This window comes from Miscanthus floridulus, chromosome 19 (genome assembly GCF_019320115.1).
Source record: "Miscanthus floridulus cultivar M001 chromosome 19, ASM1932011v1, whole genome shotgun sequence".
Taxonomy (NCBI): Eukaryota; Viridiplantae; Streptophyta; class Magnoliopsida; order Poales; family Poaceae; genus Miscanthus; species Miscanthus floridulus.
The window spans coordinates 48,081,889-48,099,484 of record NC_089598.1 but is presented as its reverse complement, the minus strand read 5'-3'; the positions used below and the strand labels follow the sequence as shown (position 1 = coordinate 48,099,484).

Here is a 17,596-nt window from a genome sequence, read left to right as displayed (position 1 = left end):
GCCAACTGTCGACAGAATATCGTCGGCAGTCCTCCGAGGGGTATCCCACAAAGGTAGATTGATCGACAGAGGAGCGTGAGATCAAGAACAAGAAGGCAACAGAGACACATGAGTTAGACAGGTTCAGGCCATCAGTATAACGTAATACCCTACTCCTGTGGTCTGTTGGTTTGTATTAGCTATCGTATGATATGCCGTGATTTTAGAGGGGGTCCCTGCCCACCTTATATAGTCCGAGAGGTAGGGTTACAAGTCGGTTAGATCTGAGAGATAACCAGAAAGTAATAACTAATTACAGGAATCTTGGGATCATACATATCCTAACAGATCTCGTAGTATCTTCAGGATATCTTCCCGATGTCTTGCGGAAGGCGCCGAACAGAGTCGTGCCCCACAAGGCTTCTTCTTGTGGGCTGGGCCACCCCTAGGGGCACATCCCATGTGGTCTACCGTGGGTATCCGGAGTCGTACACCCCACACCCGTGAAGCCACCGCAGGTACTCGTCGAAGGTGTGCTGGTCATGTGTGGGACCCGCATGGACCGACTGTTGTTCCCTAGTCTGCCACAATTGGATGTACGCGTTGTGTGTCACGCGCCAATCATTGGTCTTGTACCTCTTCCTACGGTCATTCCTGCAATAAAATGATGTTAGTTGTACCACACACACCTCTGAATTGTAGCTTTGTTATTAATCAATAACGCATCGATGCAATTCTTGGTCGGTGGAGTAAAGTAGTGGTGGGCAGCCTGTCATTCTTCCAAACTATCTATAGACCCTGATGGGCAAGTGAATCTCGACCATGTGGAAGAAAATAAGAGGGACATTGCAGCGATACTCATCTGACTCATCCCTAGTGATAGGACTCAGATAGTACTCGAGCTCCAGAGCATCCCAAGGACACCAATGCACTTGAACATTTCGTAATTGAGTTAGGTTGTGATATAATGTACATCGAATAAGACACATGTATGATAGTAAAGAGAGCGTAACCTGGTGCTGTGTTAGGATGTTGAGACCGTCCGTGTACTCCCTGTACTTGCGCCTCGCATTCCCTTAACTAACTCTGCTTCCATCCAGATATATAGAGCTATAGGGATGTATCCTGCCTGTTCCATTGATGCATTGAACACGATAATGAATTAGCCATTAATAATTTCATCATATGTAACTACCTCGAAGAATATAGTGAACCGAAGTACTTACCGGTAAACCAGTAGCAAGGGGCCTCCCAACGGGCCATCGTTCCCAACACCAAACCTGGAGTAGGTAGGCGCAAGCCTCAAGGTTTGCATACCCTGAGGTGAGACAGCAGGCAACGCATAGCTATCGATACGTCCATGCTAGGACTATGCTGCCCTAGCTGTACGCCGCTATGTTCTCCTACGGCTGGCGTAGTATGTCAAGGAAGATCTAGCTGATGGTGTTGCCCGAGGCGTCTGGGAAGAGAAAAGCACCAAGGAAGTGTCAGAGCCACACTCTAGCGAACCTATCGATATGAGCCTCCTCAGCCTGTGGTCCAAGTAATCAAAGCGCTCTGTGATCCAGGACGACAAAACACCAGAACTTTTCTTAAAATTCACCAAAGAAAATGAGACCCGATGGCTGCAGGAAAGCAATGCAAGTATTAAATAGGCTTGAATTGCTCACTTATTTTCTTTGAAACCTTGTCGTCCGGTGGAAGAAAGCCAGTGAACTGAGCCACCAGCTTCTTCCAGTGATCGTTGTCAACTATACCCATCACTGGAAGTCCTCCTAACCGAAGGCCAAAGATAGCCTTCACGTCCTGCGTGGTCAAGGTCATCTCGCCGCAAGGTAGGTTGAACGTGTGGGTCTCAGGTCCTCCACCTATTATAAGAATAGAATTAGTTGACTCAAATTTGTTATAAGAATATTTACATACAAAGAAGGCACTCACACATGTCTACGGTTGTAGTAAGTAGTGATGGGTCAAGGGGCTAAAAACACTATAACACAATATACCTTTGCCGACACTTTTTATAGTGGACAAAGGGTACCTTTCCCGACAGATAACCTCTCGCGAAAGTTTTTGCCGACAGTTTAGAAACTAGTCGCGGTAGAAGCCGTCGGCGATACTTTCACCGTCAGTTAAAGGAATCGCCGACACTTTTGGTGTTGCCAAATGGTGGACCTACACCGACAGTTGAAAGCCTTTGCCGATAGTTAAGACCTACGCCTGACAGTTTGAACCTTTCCCGATAGTTTGTGTGTTGGCGAAACCATTTTCAAGGTATTTTGTGAATCATGCCCTGTCCAACAACTAAACTATCGGTAAAATTGTACTGCATATATAGATATAAATACAATTTGAATAATTTGACAAATCCACTGTTATTCATATAGAAGGAAAATCTCAATTCTTAGGAGCTAGATAGAGTTGATTCATTTTTGGAAAACAGTGTTCTCATCAGGTCTACAAAACTATGACATAGACGTTCTGAACTTGAGATGACTAACAAAAAAAGCCAGAGTAATATTTAATAGGCCACACATATCCGCTGAGGACCATCCATGAGAATGCTCTAAGCTGCAGCACCATTGCCCTTCTTGCACTGAAGCTTCTTCATGTAGAACTCAAGCTCTTTACCCTCAAGGATGTACCTATTATACAAAAAAGAAAAAGTGTAATGTAAGGAGCTGCCTGCAATATAAGATATAAGTGAAAATAAGGAGACAACTTCCATTCTACTTGAAGCCTAGAAGGATAAATTTGTGACAGCTGCCAACATATCTAAAATGTCTAGACTCACAGTGATTATAACATAAAGAGTATAAACAAACATTAAGCTTTAAGCTACAAAAGTTAAATGGTACACAAACAGATAAGCTGCTCTAACAAAAACAAAGAAAGTCTGGTGGAAGTCCATTATTTCTTACCCATTAGCTCGGCCACACTGTCCAGGGCGGGAAGAAATGCACGCCAACAAGCTTCCACTGCCAAATTGCTCTTCAATGTGAGCGTCAAGCTCACGTCCCTTCTGACGCTCCTCAAGCTTCCTCTTGACATGGTTGCTCTTCTTTGTTTCCTCAGCTGCTGCCTTACCCTCTTGCCCCTAGATGAATGAATCTCAAACAATAAGTGATCCACCAGAGGAAACATAACAGACACTAAAGATAGAAAACTAATTAACTATAGATCTCTGCTTTATGGAAATACTTCAAGCAAAATATATTAATAAAAACAATCAAATTAAACATTTTCCATACAGAAATCTAAAACTCATAGTGCAAAAACATGCAATTCAAATGTGAAACGTGGATAAGAAAAGAAGAGTTCTCTAAGAATCTGCAAGGCACAGGAGTAGACAATATAAACATACAAGAATGAGGTGAGTCAGTTGTCTTTAAAAGAGAGAACAGAAAGAGCTGATATTTGCTAGCTACAAAACATGATGTATGAACTATGAAGCCAATCCCTTATTAAAAACATTTAATAGTAAATAGTGAGACGCTGTGTTGCAAGAAATAATACCTCAACAGATTCCTTCTTTGCAGCAGGAGCCTTTTTCTTCCTACCGATGTCAACTCCATAGTGAGTGAGGTACCACTGCTTGAATGGGGCAGCATCAACTTGCACAATGGCACTCTTCACAAGGGTTTGAGTCCTCACAAGCTCATTGTTTGATGCATTGTAGACCACGTCGAGGATACAGGTCTTGCGGGTAATAGCTTCACTTCACCATGAGTAGTTACCAGTATCCAGGCGAAGAGCCCGGCCCTCCACTTCACATTACCTCCACGAACACGAACCCTCCTCACTGTCTTGTTGCTTGACAACTTGGTGTTGGTCCGGCTGGCGCCCAAGCTCATACCTTCAAGAGAATCGACAAACATAATAAATCTCTGAACAAAGTCCTCACATATACCTTCTAGAGAATTGACAAACATAATAAATCTCTGAACAAAGTCCTCACATAGTATTGCAGGACACGATGAAGCAACATCAATAAACAACAATTTTAAGCTAATACTTCAAAAGAAGATGATGACACCAATTCAATTTACCAAAATTTGCACATCTGATCTACAATTCTGGTGTTGCCTCAAACATAGTACCAACGTGTTGCGAATACAAATACATATATATGATTATATACGTAATTAAGATGAAAGTGCCTACTTCTAAAACATGGTTACAAATATGATAATTCTCACCACATATCCCCTTAACAATTCCGAGAAGCTTAGTTGGTCACCTTTGAGAAAATTGAAAAATAGACACTGAATCAACAAATAAAATTACTTATACACTGTCAAGGCTGGCATTTCATTGTAATCATCATGGTAAATGATTTAACAGACACAGATAATTTTTAGACAATAATCCAACCAAGTAACCACATAGTTAAGGGGTGTCATCTAAAAGCGCAAAAGATCACTGGAGGTCACCTAATGACATCGTGAGAAAAAAACATTCCTCAATAAAACTCAGATCAATTAATACCGTCGTAACCACTTCAAGATCAAAGTTAACTACGCTAGTTTAGTTGTAGAGAGAACATTCAGAGCACAAAAGTGATGCAGATATAGGATATAAATACAATTTGAATAATTTGAATAATTGCAGAGAGAACATTCAGAGCACAAAAGTGATGCAGTAGCAGTGGTTTTATTCTTGCTGCACTAATTTCGCCGAGGGTTCAGCTGCTATCATTTTTCTAAAGTCTAGGAGTTCATAACATGTCAGGCATTTGTACTTTCATGTACCTATTTGGAAATTTCTCTCTGTGACAATGAAAAGATCATGGTTACCATTGACATATAACCTCTCAAGGGCTTCAAAAGTTCAAATTAGTTTCCTGATGTGCCTATGCTAGTTTTCACTAGCCTGAGATACAAGAGCGGAGGCTATTGAGGTTTGCTAATTTCAGTGTCCTTCTGAGATCTTAGCTGCAAGATCTATTGCTTTCCAGCATGCATTGCTTCTTTTCTTGCATGCTGCGAAAAAGTTTGTTACTGCAGGATTGTTAGATAACTTATAATTCCAATACTAACTTATAATTCCAGTTGCAGCTTAAAGCTCAATTGATTCCCTTCTCTGTCTTTTTATATAAAATAGTCACAACATGTTTTTTTCGCATAAAGGACCAAAGTAAAAAGACTATGAATTTCCATCAGTGTGAACTTTGCCTTTATATACTAGAAATAAGTTGCAGATCCAGCATTAGAAAACTTACATGCAAACTGATGGATTCTCTTGTGTACAAGATCTTGAATCCTGTTGGTTCCTCAGCAAAATCAACTAAAGCAGTAAACATCACATCGAAATCGAGCTGAATATGTTCCTTCTCCAAAGAGGGGAAGAGAGCGGATCTAGACTGAATGAAAGTTTGGCAAGAGAAGTAACCCAAACCTTGAATCTTTCAGCCTTTCTCACCTTTGTCTACTCCTTTCTACAACCAATAAAAAAATACAAGAAAGTACGCTACGCCGAAACCTAGCACGCAGGGGAATAGGGATGAGATGAAGGGGATGCGGAGGGGAATGGGGATGCGGCGGCGGCACCGCTTTTTGCTAGCCGGTGGTGGGCTAGGGCGACGGCGGGCTTGGGGACGGTGGGCTTGGGAGGCGGCGGGCTTGGGGACGACAGGCTTGGGAGGCGACGGGCTAGGGCGTTGGGGGGCTAGGGACTGGGGTGGCGGCGTCATTGGATTCGGCGACGAGGGCCTGGGGATGGAGGCTGCGGGACTCCAGCCAGGGAATTCGGCTACGGTGGGATTGGGAGACGGCGGTAGTGGCTACTGACGGCGCCTAGCCCGTAGAGGCAGCGGAGCCCTCCTGCGGTGCCCGGCGGAGGAGCCCTCTTGGTGGCGCACTGAGTCGGGATCTGCTGGTGGCCGGCGGCGTCAGTCTCTGCTGGCTGCGGGTTTTTTTCCCCGAGTCGCATGAGCAGGAGAGATGAATGCCCAACACTATCATCTTATTTGCTTCGGTGCATAGCCTTCGACGACACTTTGACAGTGGTTTGCTTAGGCTACGACGACAGTTTGTTTGTCTAAAAACTTTCGCCGACACTTTTTAGGTTGGAAGGACAAACGCCGACACATAACGTGTAGCCTTACACTATTATTGGCGACAGTTAAGGTGACCCTAAAAAAGTATATCATTGCCGACACTTTATGTGTTGTCAAAAGCCTAGTTTTACCAACACATAAGTGTAGGGAAAAGTAGGTTATGGTGTAGTGAAACCGTAGTTGACAATATGGACAAGCTCGAGGAAGCCTGGCACGCCGTATATACGGCGCATAAAGCCCGTCCCACTAGGTGCGCCCTAGTGTGCGTGCGGGGCCTCAAAGGAGGCAAGGCCACCTCTGCGTCGGTGTCACTCAAGATGTGTGCTCGGTGCTGGTCAGTCGTATTCCACCTCAAGAATGGGATACAACGGGTGTTGCATGGGAGGGCTATCATGTTACAAATTGATAAACAAAGGGTTAGAGTATTCAAATTAACAATATTCAAATTAACAGTATGTAGCATTGCAAAATTTGAACTACTTGTTATGCAATACGAACACAATATGAAAGCACATGTATATATCCAAAGTAACATTAACAGACATATTAAACAACTTCATTAGGGAAATAAGCATTTGACGAAACTTCATCAAGTCATCCAAATCGACGTATCACGCACTACTAAGTACCGACACTTGAAAACTAGTATCTATACCCAAAATCCCTAACTAAATAACTAACTATAAACTAAATAATAAATACCTAATCAATCCCTAAATCCAAAATCCTAACTAACAGTAACCTAAACCCTAACTACCTAACCAAACCTTAACTATACTACAACACACAACCTCAAACCTAAAAACTACCTACCTAAATAAACAAATTCACTAACGTAACTATCCTAAATCACTAACCCTAACTATCCTAAATCACTAACTATCCTAAATCAATAACAATCATAAAACCCTAACTATCCTAAATCACTAACCTAACTATCCTTAATCACTAACTATCCTAAATCAATAACAATCATAATAACATGAAATCGAGAGGGAGCTATCTTGATATGAGCGGGCGGCCGGCGGCCGTGACGCGCCGGCGTTTGTGACGCGGCCGACGTGGGCGCTGCGTGGCGGGAGTGGGCAGGCGCGGCGGGCATGTGCCGGCGCTGCCGGCGTGGGCGAGTGGTCGTCGGGGCGCTGCACGCCGTGCGGGCAGGCGGGCTGGCGTGCGTGCGGGCTTGCTCGCGATATTTATCTGGTCCTGTCACGCCATGCGCCGTGGCGCATCACTGCCACGCCAAGATCGGTGGCGTGGCAGACCCTGCCACGTCATTGGTCAGCAGCCCTGGTCGTCGTCACGTCATCCTCCTGCCGTGCCACCATACATGGCGCGGCACAGTCGTTTCGTCGCGCCATGGTAATGGGCGTGGCCAAAAGTGTTATTTTTGAAAAAAAACAAGCAGTGTTAGATTTAAAATTAGTTTACAAAAAGTGTTAAAAATAAAAAAATCGTTTGTTAAGACCTGATAGTACAATATTTGGCCCAAAGGGGGGCTAAAGCCCCACTAGCCCCATGTGAATCCGCCCCTGATTAAAACTATAATTTTAATATAAAAAATATGCAATAACCATCGCACGAAAGAAAACTAAAATTCAGACGACGTGAAATTTAGGCAAATCCCTTATTTTTTTCGAAAAGAATAGCAAAAGAGGCAATTTTTGTTAGATGCGAAAAAAGAGAAAAAAACAGATAAATGTTTACGAATCACTCCTAGCTAGGCTCGACTTTTCGAATGGCCGAAAAAAACTACTGGAAACTCTTAAAAAGCACCTAACTAGGCCAGCGGCAAATCTTTGCACAGATTGATGGCCTATACCTATTTTCAGATTGCTTTTACAAAATATGCATATGAGATTACGTGGTTGGTTTCGCCAAATCCAATCCAGTGAATGTTCACAGGGAATCTTGCGAACAGTCGACAAGCGTCTCAATTGGTGTGGCTCTACTCCCTGTGCGGCATGGATGGACGCACTGGACAAGATAATAGTGACGTCACGAGATGTGGTTGTAGGGGATTGGCAGCCTGATTGGTTCCTTTGCCATGCTGTGATGTCAGCGCTGACATAGGTGAAAAAAACAAAATATTTATTTTAAATTGCTATAACTTCTGAACTGGTGTATCCGTTTTAAATTCGGTTTGCCCTGTGTGTTTTATGCGACGAGGCGAACAAAACTAGACACCACTTGAATATGTTTTGAACAATTTTTTCTAGTAGCAATTTATATGTATTAACTTATAACATATAACTTACAACTTCTGCACATAAAGTTATACTATATAACTTATGTACACAAGTTGTATAGTATAACTTATTTATACAAGTTGTAGTTTGATAACTTTTTTATATAATTTGTGTTACATAGCTTTTGTGTTTCCATGTTTTAACATTGAGTCATAAGTTAATTTGTTCATTTTGTGTTTCCAAGTTTTTGTACAAGTTATAAGTTAATCATTCCTTTGTTTTTATAACTTTTGTATATAAGTTTTATCTCATAACTTTTGTGTTTCCAGCTTTAGGATAAGTTATATGTTATCAGTTATATGGTATAAGTTTTATAGTATAAGTTACACGTTATAAGTTAATATACATAAATTAGTACTAGAAAAAAATATTCTAAACATATGTAAGTAGGGTCTAGTTTTGTTTGTCTCATAATGTTGAACACACCGGTGCAGACGGAATAAAAAACAGATATACCGTTCAAAAATTAAAGCATTTTGAAATAAATGTTTCTCTTTTTCCTGATGAGGTCATCACTTCTTGAAAAAGCGCGTAGTTGGGTGGATGGTTTGGTTGAGTGGCTGCCATAAAGAAAAGAGGTGGGATTTTTTTTCAAAACAGATATGTCTGAAAATTGTTCGCTTGATTCCTTTTTAGTGAGCGTTCCCCGGTTAGTGGGGTCGGTTAATTTCTCTTGTTCAGGTTACCGGTAGCCATAAGTACGTCACACATAAGTTTATGATAATATGATCTAGGCTAGCTAGGAGATTATGTTCAGGGCTGAAATAGTTGCATCCCTGTAGTTTAGACGTGTTCTTGACACCTGTGCATCCCTGAAATACCACCATGGTGTTAGCATGGGCAATATAATAGTATCATTAAAAAAGCTTTAAGATTGTTGATGCTTAAGTAAGATGTGATTTCTAAATTATTTTGCTAATTATACATCATGATCGTTTTCTTAAAATATTATATTTTTGTTTGAGAGAGTTTGTATGCAATCAAAAGCAAATTAAATTAACCAATGTTAAAAAGTCGTAACTTGTAAATAATACATTCACATATAATGATCGAGTATTAAGAACTAATTAAATTGCATACGCACACGAGTTTATATTATATTGATTGAAAAGATAAATATATATGAAAAAATGATATTGGCCCTGTTCGCTTGAGCTACTTTTTAACCATGGAACAGTGTTTTTCTCTCACAACATTTCAGCATAAACATCAGCATAAACCTAATTTCAGCATAAGCGAACAGGGCCAACTATAATGGTAGAATAGCAACTACCATCCCTTAATCCACCAAATTTATTTTGAAAACAAAATGCCTAGTGTTCTTTATCAGACTAATCTATTATATGATGCACCTATTCATCATTACATATACAACTCAAAAACTTAACATCAGATATACTGGTTTCACCTAGATCCCGGTAGGCCTCAGCTTAATTTTGGATCCTTGCACATTGCTCATGGAAACAAAACATATATCTCCGAGGACCATCTAAGTTTCTGATTGGCTAATCGACTAAGTAACTGAGACTACTATATTATACTTGATTGACGCTTCTATATTTACTACCCAGAATAAAACCAACTTTAAACAACAGCCGTTTCTTCTGTTTTTTTTTTTTGCATCGAAGAATACTTTGGCCAAATCAAAATTGGCCGTTCATAAAATTTACATGCACAAGCAGTAAATACACAAGATCTAGACATATAGACCTTGCAGGGCAGGTTATCATTGTCATATTAATTAATAAATCAACTAAGCTTCACAGCGGCTGAACTTTGGGATCATCGTGGGCTGTGTACATCCTTGGATGTAGAGACCGGATATTTGTTTTATCCATTATCTAAAAATATATAAAAAAGAATAATGTAGAACTTCCTTACTCCTTAGGCTTCATGTTAATATTTTAGTATTTTACAGCTACTAGGCGTCAAGGTACTTGACGGAATGACGGTGACGCGCGGGGCGAGCTCCTCGAGGCGGAGCCGCTTGATGCTCATCGAGGAAGTCCTCTGTACACGGGGCCGAACCGGCCCAATCTGTCGATGAAGTGGCTGATGGAGATGCCCTGCGTCCCCGCCTGGCGGCCTTGAGCTTCACCAACGTGTAGGCGTGCAGACCCGAGCCCGAGAGGTGTGGCCAGCGTCCGGAACAGGTCATCCAGCGACAGCAACAGCGGCCGAAGCGGGTAAAGGAAATCGCCGGTGAAAAAAACCCATGCTTGGCTGCTTGTCCGGACGAGTTTCCGACTTGGCCGTGCCTGATCCATTTGTCGGGATGTTTGGAGTTAGATTGTAATTACAAAATACATCCTAAAGACATAATAAAGGGGCAGATAGAATCATAGAAGCCATTAGGGAGAAGGAAGTTTTTTTCAGTTCGACCGTTTGCTCAAAACACATCTTATGGACACAATAAGGGATGGATAAGAGGCATTAGCATGATGAAAATTTTTCAATTTGTTCGCTCTTTTATAGTATTAGCAAACATGTCCGTGCGTTGCAACGGGAGAAAAAAGTTATCAAACGTTGACCTATTCGTTTCATCTTGTTGCACAACTGTAGCGGCCGCGACAGTTTAATTTGTATATGTGCTACTTTTGATATTGTGGGTGGTTGCAGCAATCACAAAAAACAGACTGTGTCAATAAAAATAAGGATGGCAATGTTACATATTTATTTATTTTCTGATTTTTATCTTTCTATAGAAATTAAAAAGCTATGCTTTATTTTATGATGATCCATAATATAAGTTAATATTGGTATTCATATGACAATGTCTTTTGAATTCTGTTTGAATTAAAATACAACCTATATATCAGGCTTGATTGAAAGTTGCACTGGTATATGCGGATAGCTTAGAGATTCGCATTGGTATGTGCGGGCAACTTAGATGAACATTTGTTTGGTTAGATTGGATGACAAAATGCTCAAAGTTGTAGTTTATGATTTGATTAGTTAGGCCATCGGCTAATTCAGGCCTGATCGAAAGTTGCACTGTATACGCGGATAGCTTAGAGATTCACATTAGTATGTGTGGGCAACTTAGATGAACATTTGTTTTGGTTAGATTGGATGACAAAATGCTTAAAGTTGTAGTTTGTGATTTGATTAGTTAGGCCATCGGCTAATTCATGTCATAAGAATAATAATTTACTCCTAATTAAAATCAATACATTAATTAGTAATAGAAATAATAATTTACAAATTATTTAGTAATACAATTAATTAGAAATTTTTATTTAATTTACTCCTTCGGACACTAATTTATTAAGAAGAAGCTAGAGTTGAAACCAAATACAATAAAAGCCAGCACAATAATCCAAGGATTACCGTCAAAAAAAAAAACTCCGGCTAAGCAAAGAGCACAGAAGACAGGAAAACGAAGAAAGCTGGCAACCGGCAAGGCAAATATCAGCTTTAAAATCTTTTAAGGACACGTATGGCATACGTGACGGACGAGGACTCATGAACCAATCCGAATCTTTTCTTTACCGTTTGGTGTTCCATCCGGTTTTGTCTGTAACGTCTGCGTTAGTTTTTTTTCCACGTCTGCATCCGATTTTCGGTTGGATTCTGAAACAGTTTTTAACCCGATCTCCATCATCATTAACGTATCGCGTTACGATTCTTACATCTTATATGTAAGATCACGGACGACAGGAGGAAATCATATAGCACTGACTGTCTAAATCAAACGGTTATTATAGATAGAGAGCCGCTCAAAAAAAACTAGCTCTTTTATAGTTGGCTGCTTTAGTTTTTTTTTCCACGTCTGTCTTGCACCCTGATTTTTGGTTGGTTTCAGTTGGATTCGGAAACAGTTTTTTACCCGATCTCCGTCATCCTTAACTTATCGCGCTAGGAGTCTTACATCTTACATGTAAGATCACGGACGATGGAGGGCTCATATAGCATAAAATCTAGATCGAACTGGTTATTATAGAGGAAGAGACCCCTCAAAGAACTCACACTTTTATAGTGCCAGATGATGATAGATAGATATAGATTTGTGGTCGGAATATTCGAATATACGTGAATCCAAGCAAAAAAACAATTTAGCCATTGGTTTCTAGATTGGCACGACCTTTAACTCGGCAAAAGTGTCTTTAAATTATACTCCCTCCATTCCAAATTATAATACGTTTTGGCATTTATAAATTTATAGTTTTTCTATACATTTAGATATACACTATTATCTAGATATATAGTAAAAGTAATATGTCTAGGAAAGCCAAAATGTCTTATAATTTAGAATTGAGGGAATATTAGTTAGCCACTATTTCTAGTATATTCACCATATGCAGTCCACCTCCGATAGATCTAGTATTTAGTGTTAGGTAGTGTTTTGTTATAGGGATGGGATGATGGATGTTCCACCTTTGCATGGTGTTTGGTTTGAAGACAGTCATAGATATATCCATCCTACTAGACAATATACCCCCTAGATGAGGGTTCGAAACTCACCCCTAGAAATTTCTTGAATGGAGTCGTCCCAAGTGAGATGAGCACTACACGCACGTGTGAGGAGAACGAGAAAGAAGAGGACCAAGGGCTAGGCCGGCGAAGGTGTTGAGGAAGAAGGCTGCCGACGAGGGCGAGACGATTCTCCAAGTGCTCGGGCGAGGCTGTCCAATCAAAGGAACAAAGTTGCTCCAAATTTTGAAAATGCTTACCAGGACACCGATTCCATAGCTTGTGGGTAAAAATGGCAACGGGACCCAATTCCCGATTCCCTACAGGAAATACCCGGGGACGGTGTTGAGAATAAAATCATCCCCACGGGAGATTAAATGGGGAAAAATCTTCCCCCGTCGGGTCTAACGGGGCCGGTTCTGGTAGACTGTCCCCGTCCCTGTTTCCCGCGTCCCCGTTTCTCAAAGCCTATAAAGTCTGTTTACTCGGCCTATCAAAGCCCAAGTCGAACATACATATATACAGCCTGTTCGCTTGCTCGTAAACGATCGTAAATTTCCAGCCGGGAACAGTATTTTTCTCTCACACCAAACCAGCCAGCAGTAAATAATCCACGATACGATAAGCAGCAGAAAACTTAACTGCCCCCAGTCCTCATCCTCTCCTCTCCCTGTCTCGCCCGCCGCCGCCACATTGCTTAGCCGCATGCCGCCTGCACCACACCCTGCGCGCTACTGCAGTCCACAAGGTGACCCCATGGGAGCACCCGCGCGACCCTCCAACAGCGGCGGCGCATCCGCGTCTGGCTCCCCATCGGCAGCAGAGGAGCATCATGTGTGGCGCCCTAACAACGGCAACAGCGCGCGGCACCCTACAGGCAGCAATGCGTGCAGCGTGGGTCCCCTAGTCCAGCGGTGGTTTCTTTAAGCAGGTAGGCACTGGAGCTTCAGATCAAGACTTGTCACCAGCGCCATAGATTTTTCCTTCACGTCACTTCTCAAGATCTTCTATGACCACACAATAGATTGAGCCGTTCATGCTCATTAATGTGCTGCTTCTTGCTATTTAGCAATTTCTAGATTGTGATCCGTGTTGTACTCTAATGTTGTATTGATGACCTTATGTAAATGGTGATGAATTGATGGATCGTGAATGGCAATAAACTAATGCTTATGCAGGGATGGGGATCCCGACGGGGAATTTTCGACACATGGGGAGGGGAATGGGGGGAGAGAGTGTCCCCGTGAGCTTTGGCGGGGACGGGGACGGGGACGGGGATTTTTTCTCCCCGTGGGGACGGGGATGGAGAGGCATTCCCCGATGGAGAATTCCCCGTTGCCATCTTTACTCGCGGGCATATCCATGCAGGAGACAATGGTGAAAGAAATAGTGGAGGAAGAGGCACACCGGAAGGATGACGTGAAGGCATAGAACGCCGTCATGCCCGTGGAAGTTGAAGAGCATATCGTCCCTGTCCTCATGATTGAGGAGCATGTTATCCCTATCTTGCAACCTCCGCCGCAAATCTGCCCTGAAAGCCGGCCACCCGCCGGTGACGCGTTCGGCCGCTGATGCGGAGGCGAGGGCTCCACCCATCATGATGGTCTCCTTGGATCACGGCCTGTAGCCGTGCTAGGAGGAGGGCTTCCCATCTGCATGGCTGCGTACCCAAGACCGCCCCCTTCTTCCGATCCATCGCCGCCACAGGTGCTCGCCCAGAGCTCGGGTGTGCAGAGCAGAGGCACAGAGAGCTCGCTCGCGGCTTGAGAGCGCACAAGGCACATATATGAGTGCCGGGATAGGATTTTGGCGCGCTTCATGCTTACTCGCGTGCGCCTGCAGCTGAATCCCTTGCCGGTACAACGTGGGTTCAGTTGGTGTGTACACCTCGAAGCACACATCATGGTGTCATCCTCGTGAGACAACAAGCTCATTGTCTTGTGCTGTTTACTGAGGCTTTCTGCAAAACTTTGCATCACCAACATGGGCTCATAGAGCCGTGTCTTAGGTTGTGTTTGGTTCCTAGCTTGAACCAAATGAAAAGACGAATGCATGGTGTGGTTAAATTTGAACCAAATGGAACACGAATTAATGGTATATGATATGGTTCAATTTGAATGGGACGGCCTTGAATATGGAATGATAGCGCAGTGTCTTCACGGTTGCGTGTGCTTAGACGCATTACGTGTACTTCATTGTTATAATAATATAATCAAGCTAGCTTTACTTCTCCCACAATTTTTCTTTTTTCTATTCACATTCAAAAAAAGCAAATCCCCAAAGACACTATCTTTATTTTCAAAACATCCAACATTATTTACCAGTTTAAAGACTTAATTTATTGAACAGTCGCATGACTGCGATAATGTGATATGCTAGTATGTAGGAGCTGCAAATACTCGCAAAAAAAAAATGTAGGAGCTGCAACAGTTCAAACCGTTTGAATAAATAAACATACATAAATTTCGTATGTATTTCGTGCAGTTATATATCCTCCTGCCTTGATCAAGCATGTCAGTTATGTGTGTGAATCAATGACTCAACTGCATCCGTTTGGTCCGAAACCAATCCTCCCTCCATCCACATCGAACACGACGTTGTACGCCCTCTGCTGCATGTTACCGACGATGACGAGACCCGGCGAATTCGTGGGCACGAAGGCCAAGCACGCGAGCGTCAGGGATGGCCCTGAGTCATCTGCTACCGGGAACACAAATAGAATCCCAGACGCGTCCACGTCGATCCTCGCGCCGCCACCAAACTCGAGCGCCACCCGCGGCGCCGTCACGACGTCCTGCCCCGTCACGTCGTAGCACGTGTCCAGCAATTCCACGGACCCCTCTGGCAGCATCTTGTAACCGCCCATGTGGCGCCTGAACTCGTCGCGCAGCGGGTAGTACGCGGCGGCCGGCATGTGCGTGGCCACCGTGCCGGAGTCGATGATCGCCCCCAGGGAGAAAGCCGACGCCGGTATAGGTACGGCCGCGCCGTTGACGGAGATGCCGGCGAGGCTCACCACGTACGCAGAGCTCAGCTGAGAGATAGTGGTTATCAGAGGCGTGAAGGACAGCTTCGACTGCTGAGGAGCGGCGGCGCCGATGGTGAGGTATCCCGTGGAGCTCCCGCGTGGAGGGAGGCAGTAGGAGAACACGCTGCCGCTGCCGCTGTTGCCCTGGCGTGTCTGCGAGAGGATGGACGAGTCGCCCCGGCCTAGACCAAGCAGACCGGCGACACCCATGTCCGTGTCGTTGGAGCCAGAAATATACTCATGGCTGCACCCAAACACGACTCCAGTGGCAGGCGGCGCTAGCGGCGACAGAGTAAAAGTCTCCTCGGCAAGGCTACCCCTAGTCTCGGATTTGTCGGCATACTTGACGCTGTACTGGCACGAGGTCCTCCCGCAGCTGGTTTGCTGGGCGCCACCGATGTGGCACTCCGGCGCGCTGCACGAGATGTTGACGTAGGTGGAAGACTTGCTCGGGTCGAGCAAGGGCTCTTCCTGGTGATAGCAGGAGGAGTCGGGGCACGGCAGGCACTGCACCCAGGTGAGGTCGCTGCCGGTGTCGAAGAGGACCGTGAAGTTGCGCGGTGGGGTTCCGATGCCGATGGTGACCACGTACTCGAGACTCTGGAAGGCGAGGCCGAGACGGGCGGGTATGGTGGTGGCTGTGGTCTCCGCCCTGGTGAGGCGCCGGTGGATGGACCGGACTCGTTGGCGGTCTCGGTGCAGGATGGCAGTAGTGTAGTGGTGGTCCGGCACTGTCTCGTGGTCGCCGGTTTGCAGGCACGCGCGGCGGACGATTTGGAGGGTGCTTCCAGCTGCTCCATGACGAGACACTGGAGGATCAAATTAATTAATCTTTCTTAAAATGATCAGCTGAGACTTTAAAACACAAGTTAACCTGGAACAGCAGATGCCGAAGAACATATCGAGCTAGACAGCAGAGACTGGACGCTGATGGTATGACGGTCCTGCTGCCTCGCCGCGTGAACCTGCTGAGAGGACATGGATAAGAGGAGCAGTGCCAAATGTAGGATCCAGTGAGCAGCCATGATCGGCGACTTGCTCGAGCTCTTTACAGCCTTTAGCAACGGAGCGGTACGGTGTCCTCTTGTTATACCAGCCTGCGTGCTTACAAGTCATTGCTTTTGGATTGTATATACCGTGGAGTAACGACAGAAGATCGTAGAAAACAAAGTGGTGCCACAAAGGAATTGCCGTCCTACAGTTTTCGGCTTAGGATTACACGGCTGATCCTGGAACAACAAGAGACTGATGTCCTACGGGATGTATTTTGGTACATAAGGAAATTGCTTCGTAGTTCGGAGGAGAAAGATATGTTATCGGATTCACCTCGATCCATAAATATGTTTAGGAAATTGCTTCGTAGTTCAGAGTTTAAGTTACACTCCAATTCATCTCAATACATGTGGATTGATACGAATCCAATTACATCCAAACAAGGTATTAGAGTATGTTCATAGGCCTATTGGGCCTGGGCTGGCTGGATAGCCCGTTAGTATTAGGGATTAATTAGAGATAAGGGTTGCTTGCTTAGAGGTCAAGTAAGCCTTGCTTAGGAGTCAAGTAAACCTCTCTATATAAGGAGAGGATATGTATCAATCTAATCGAGCAAGAATTAAGAAGGAAATCCCTTCTCTCTTGCTCGGCTGTGGGCAAGACCTCCGGCCGGCCCCTTCTCTCCCTCGTAGCACCGGCCGCCACAAACATCTGGTAGGAATGGTACCCATGGGCACTGTAGCACAAAAAAATCGCCATCTGCTCCCTCAACTCGTCCCCCTCAACCCTAGCAGCCACATAACATCTTGTATCGGAGATGTCAAGTTCCATTGCCGATGGTGCGATCAACGACAAGACCACGTCCCAACCGAAGGTGCA

General features: G+C 44.0%; 1 protein-coding gene and 1 pseudogene across 1 annotated transcript; both read right to left on the bottom strand.

Moving 5' to 3' along the window:
• Nucleotides 1–2,542: 2,542 nt before the first annotated feature.
• Nucleotides 2,543–5,907, bottom strand: LOC136525998 (small ribosomal subunit protein eS8-like; annotated as a pseudogene).
• A 9,328-nt stretch (nucleotides 5,908–15,235) lies between these two features.
• On the bottom strand, nucleotides 15,236–16,749 carry LOC136527400 (aspartyl protease family protein At5g10770-like). Its single transcript, XM_066520119.1, has 2 exons — nucleotides 16,599–16,749; nucleotides 15,236–16,518 (listed from the first exon to the last, which is right to left on the bottom strand). Exons 1-2 carry the CDS (start codon nucleotides 16,747–16,749, stop codon nucleotides 15,236–15,238), a joined length of 1,434 nt encoding a protein of 477 aa, XP_066376216.1.
• Between the last annotated feature and the right edge of the window lie 847 nt (nucleotides 16,750–17,596).

What these genes read in the sequence shown, in the direction of transcription:
- LOC136527400 (XM_066520119.1), bottom strand. Translation starts at nt 16,749, where the DNA reads ATGGCTGCTCACTGGATCCTACATTTGGCACTGCTCCTCTTATCCATG. An exon ending in TTCGGCATCTGCTGTTCCAG is followed by an intron (nt 16,519 to 16,598) that starts GTTAACTTGTGT and finishes CTCGTCATGGAG; the next exon opens with CAGCTGGAAGCACCCTCCAA.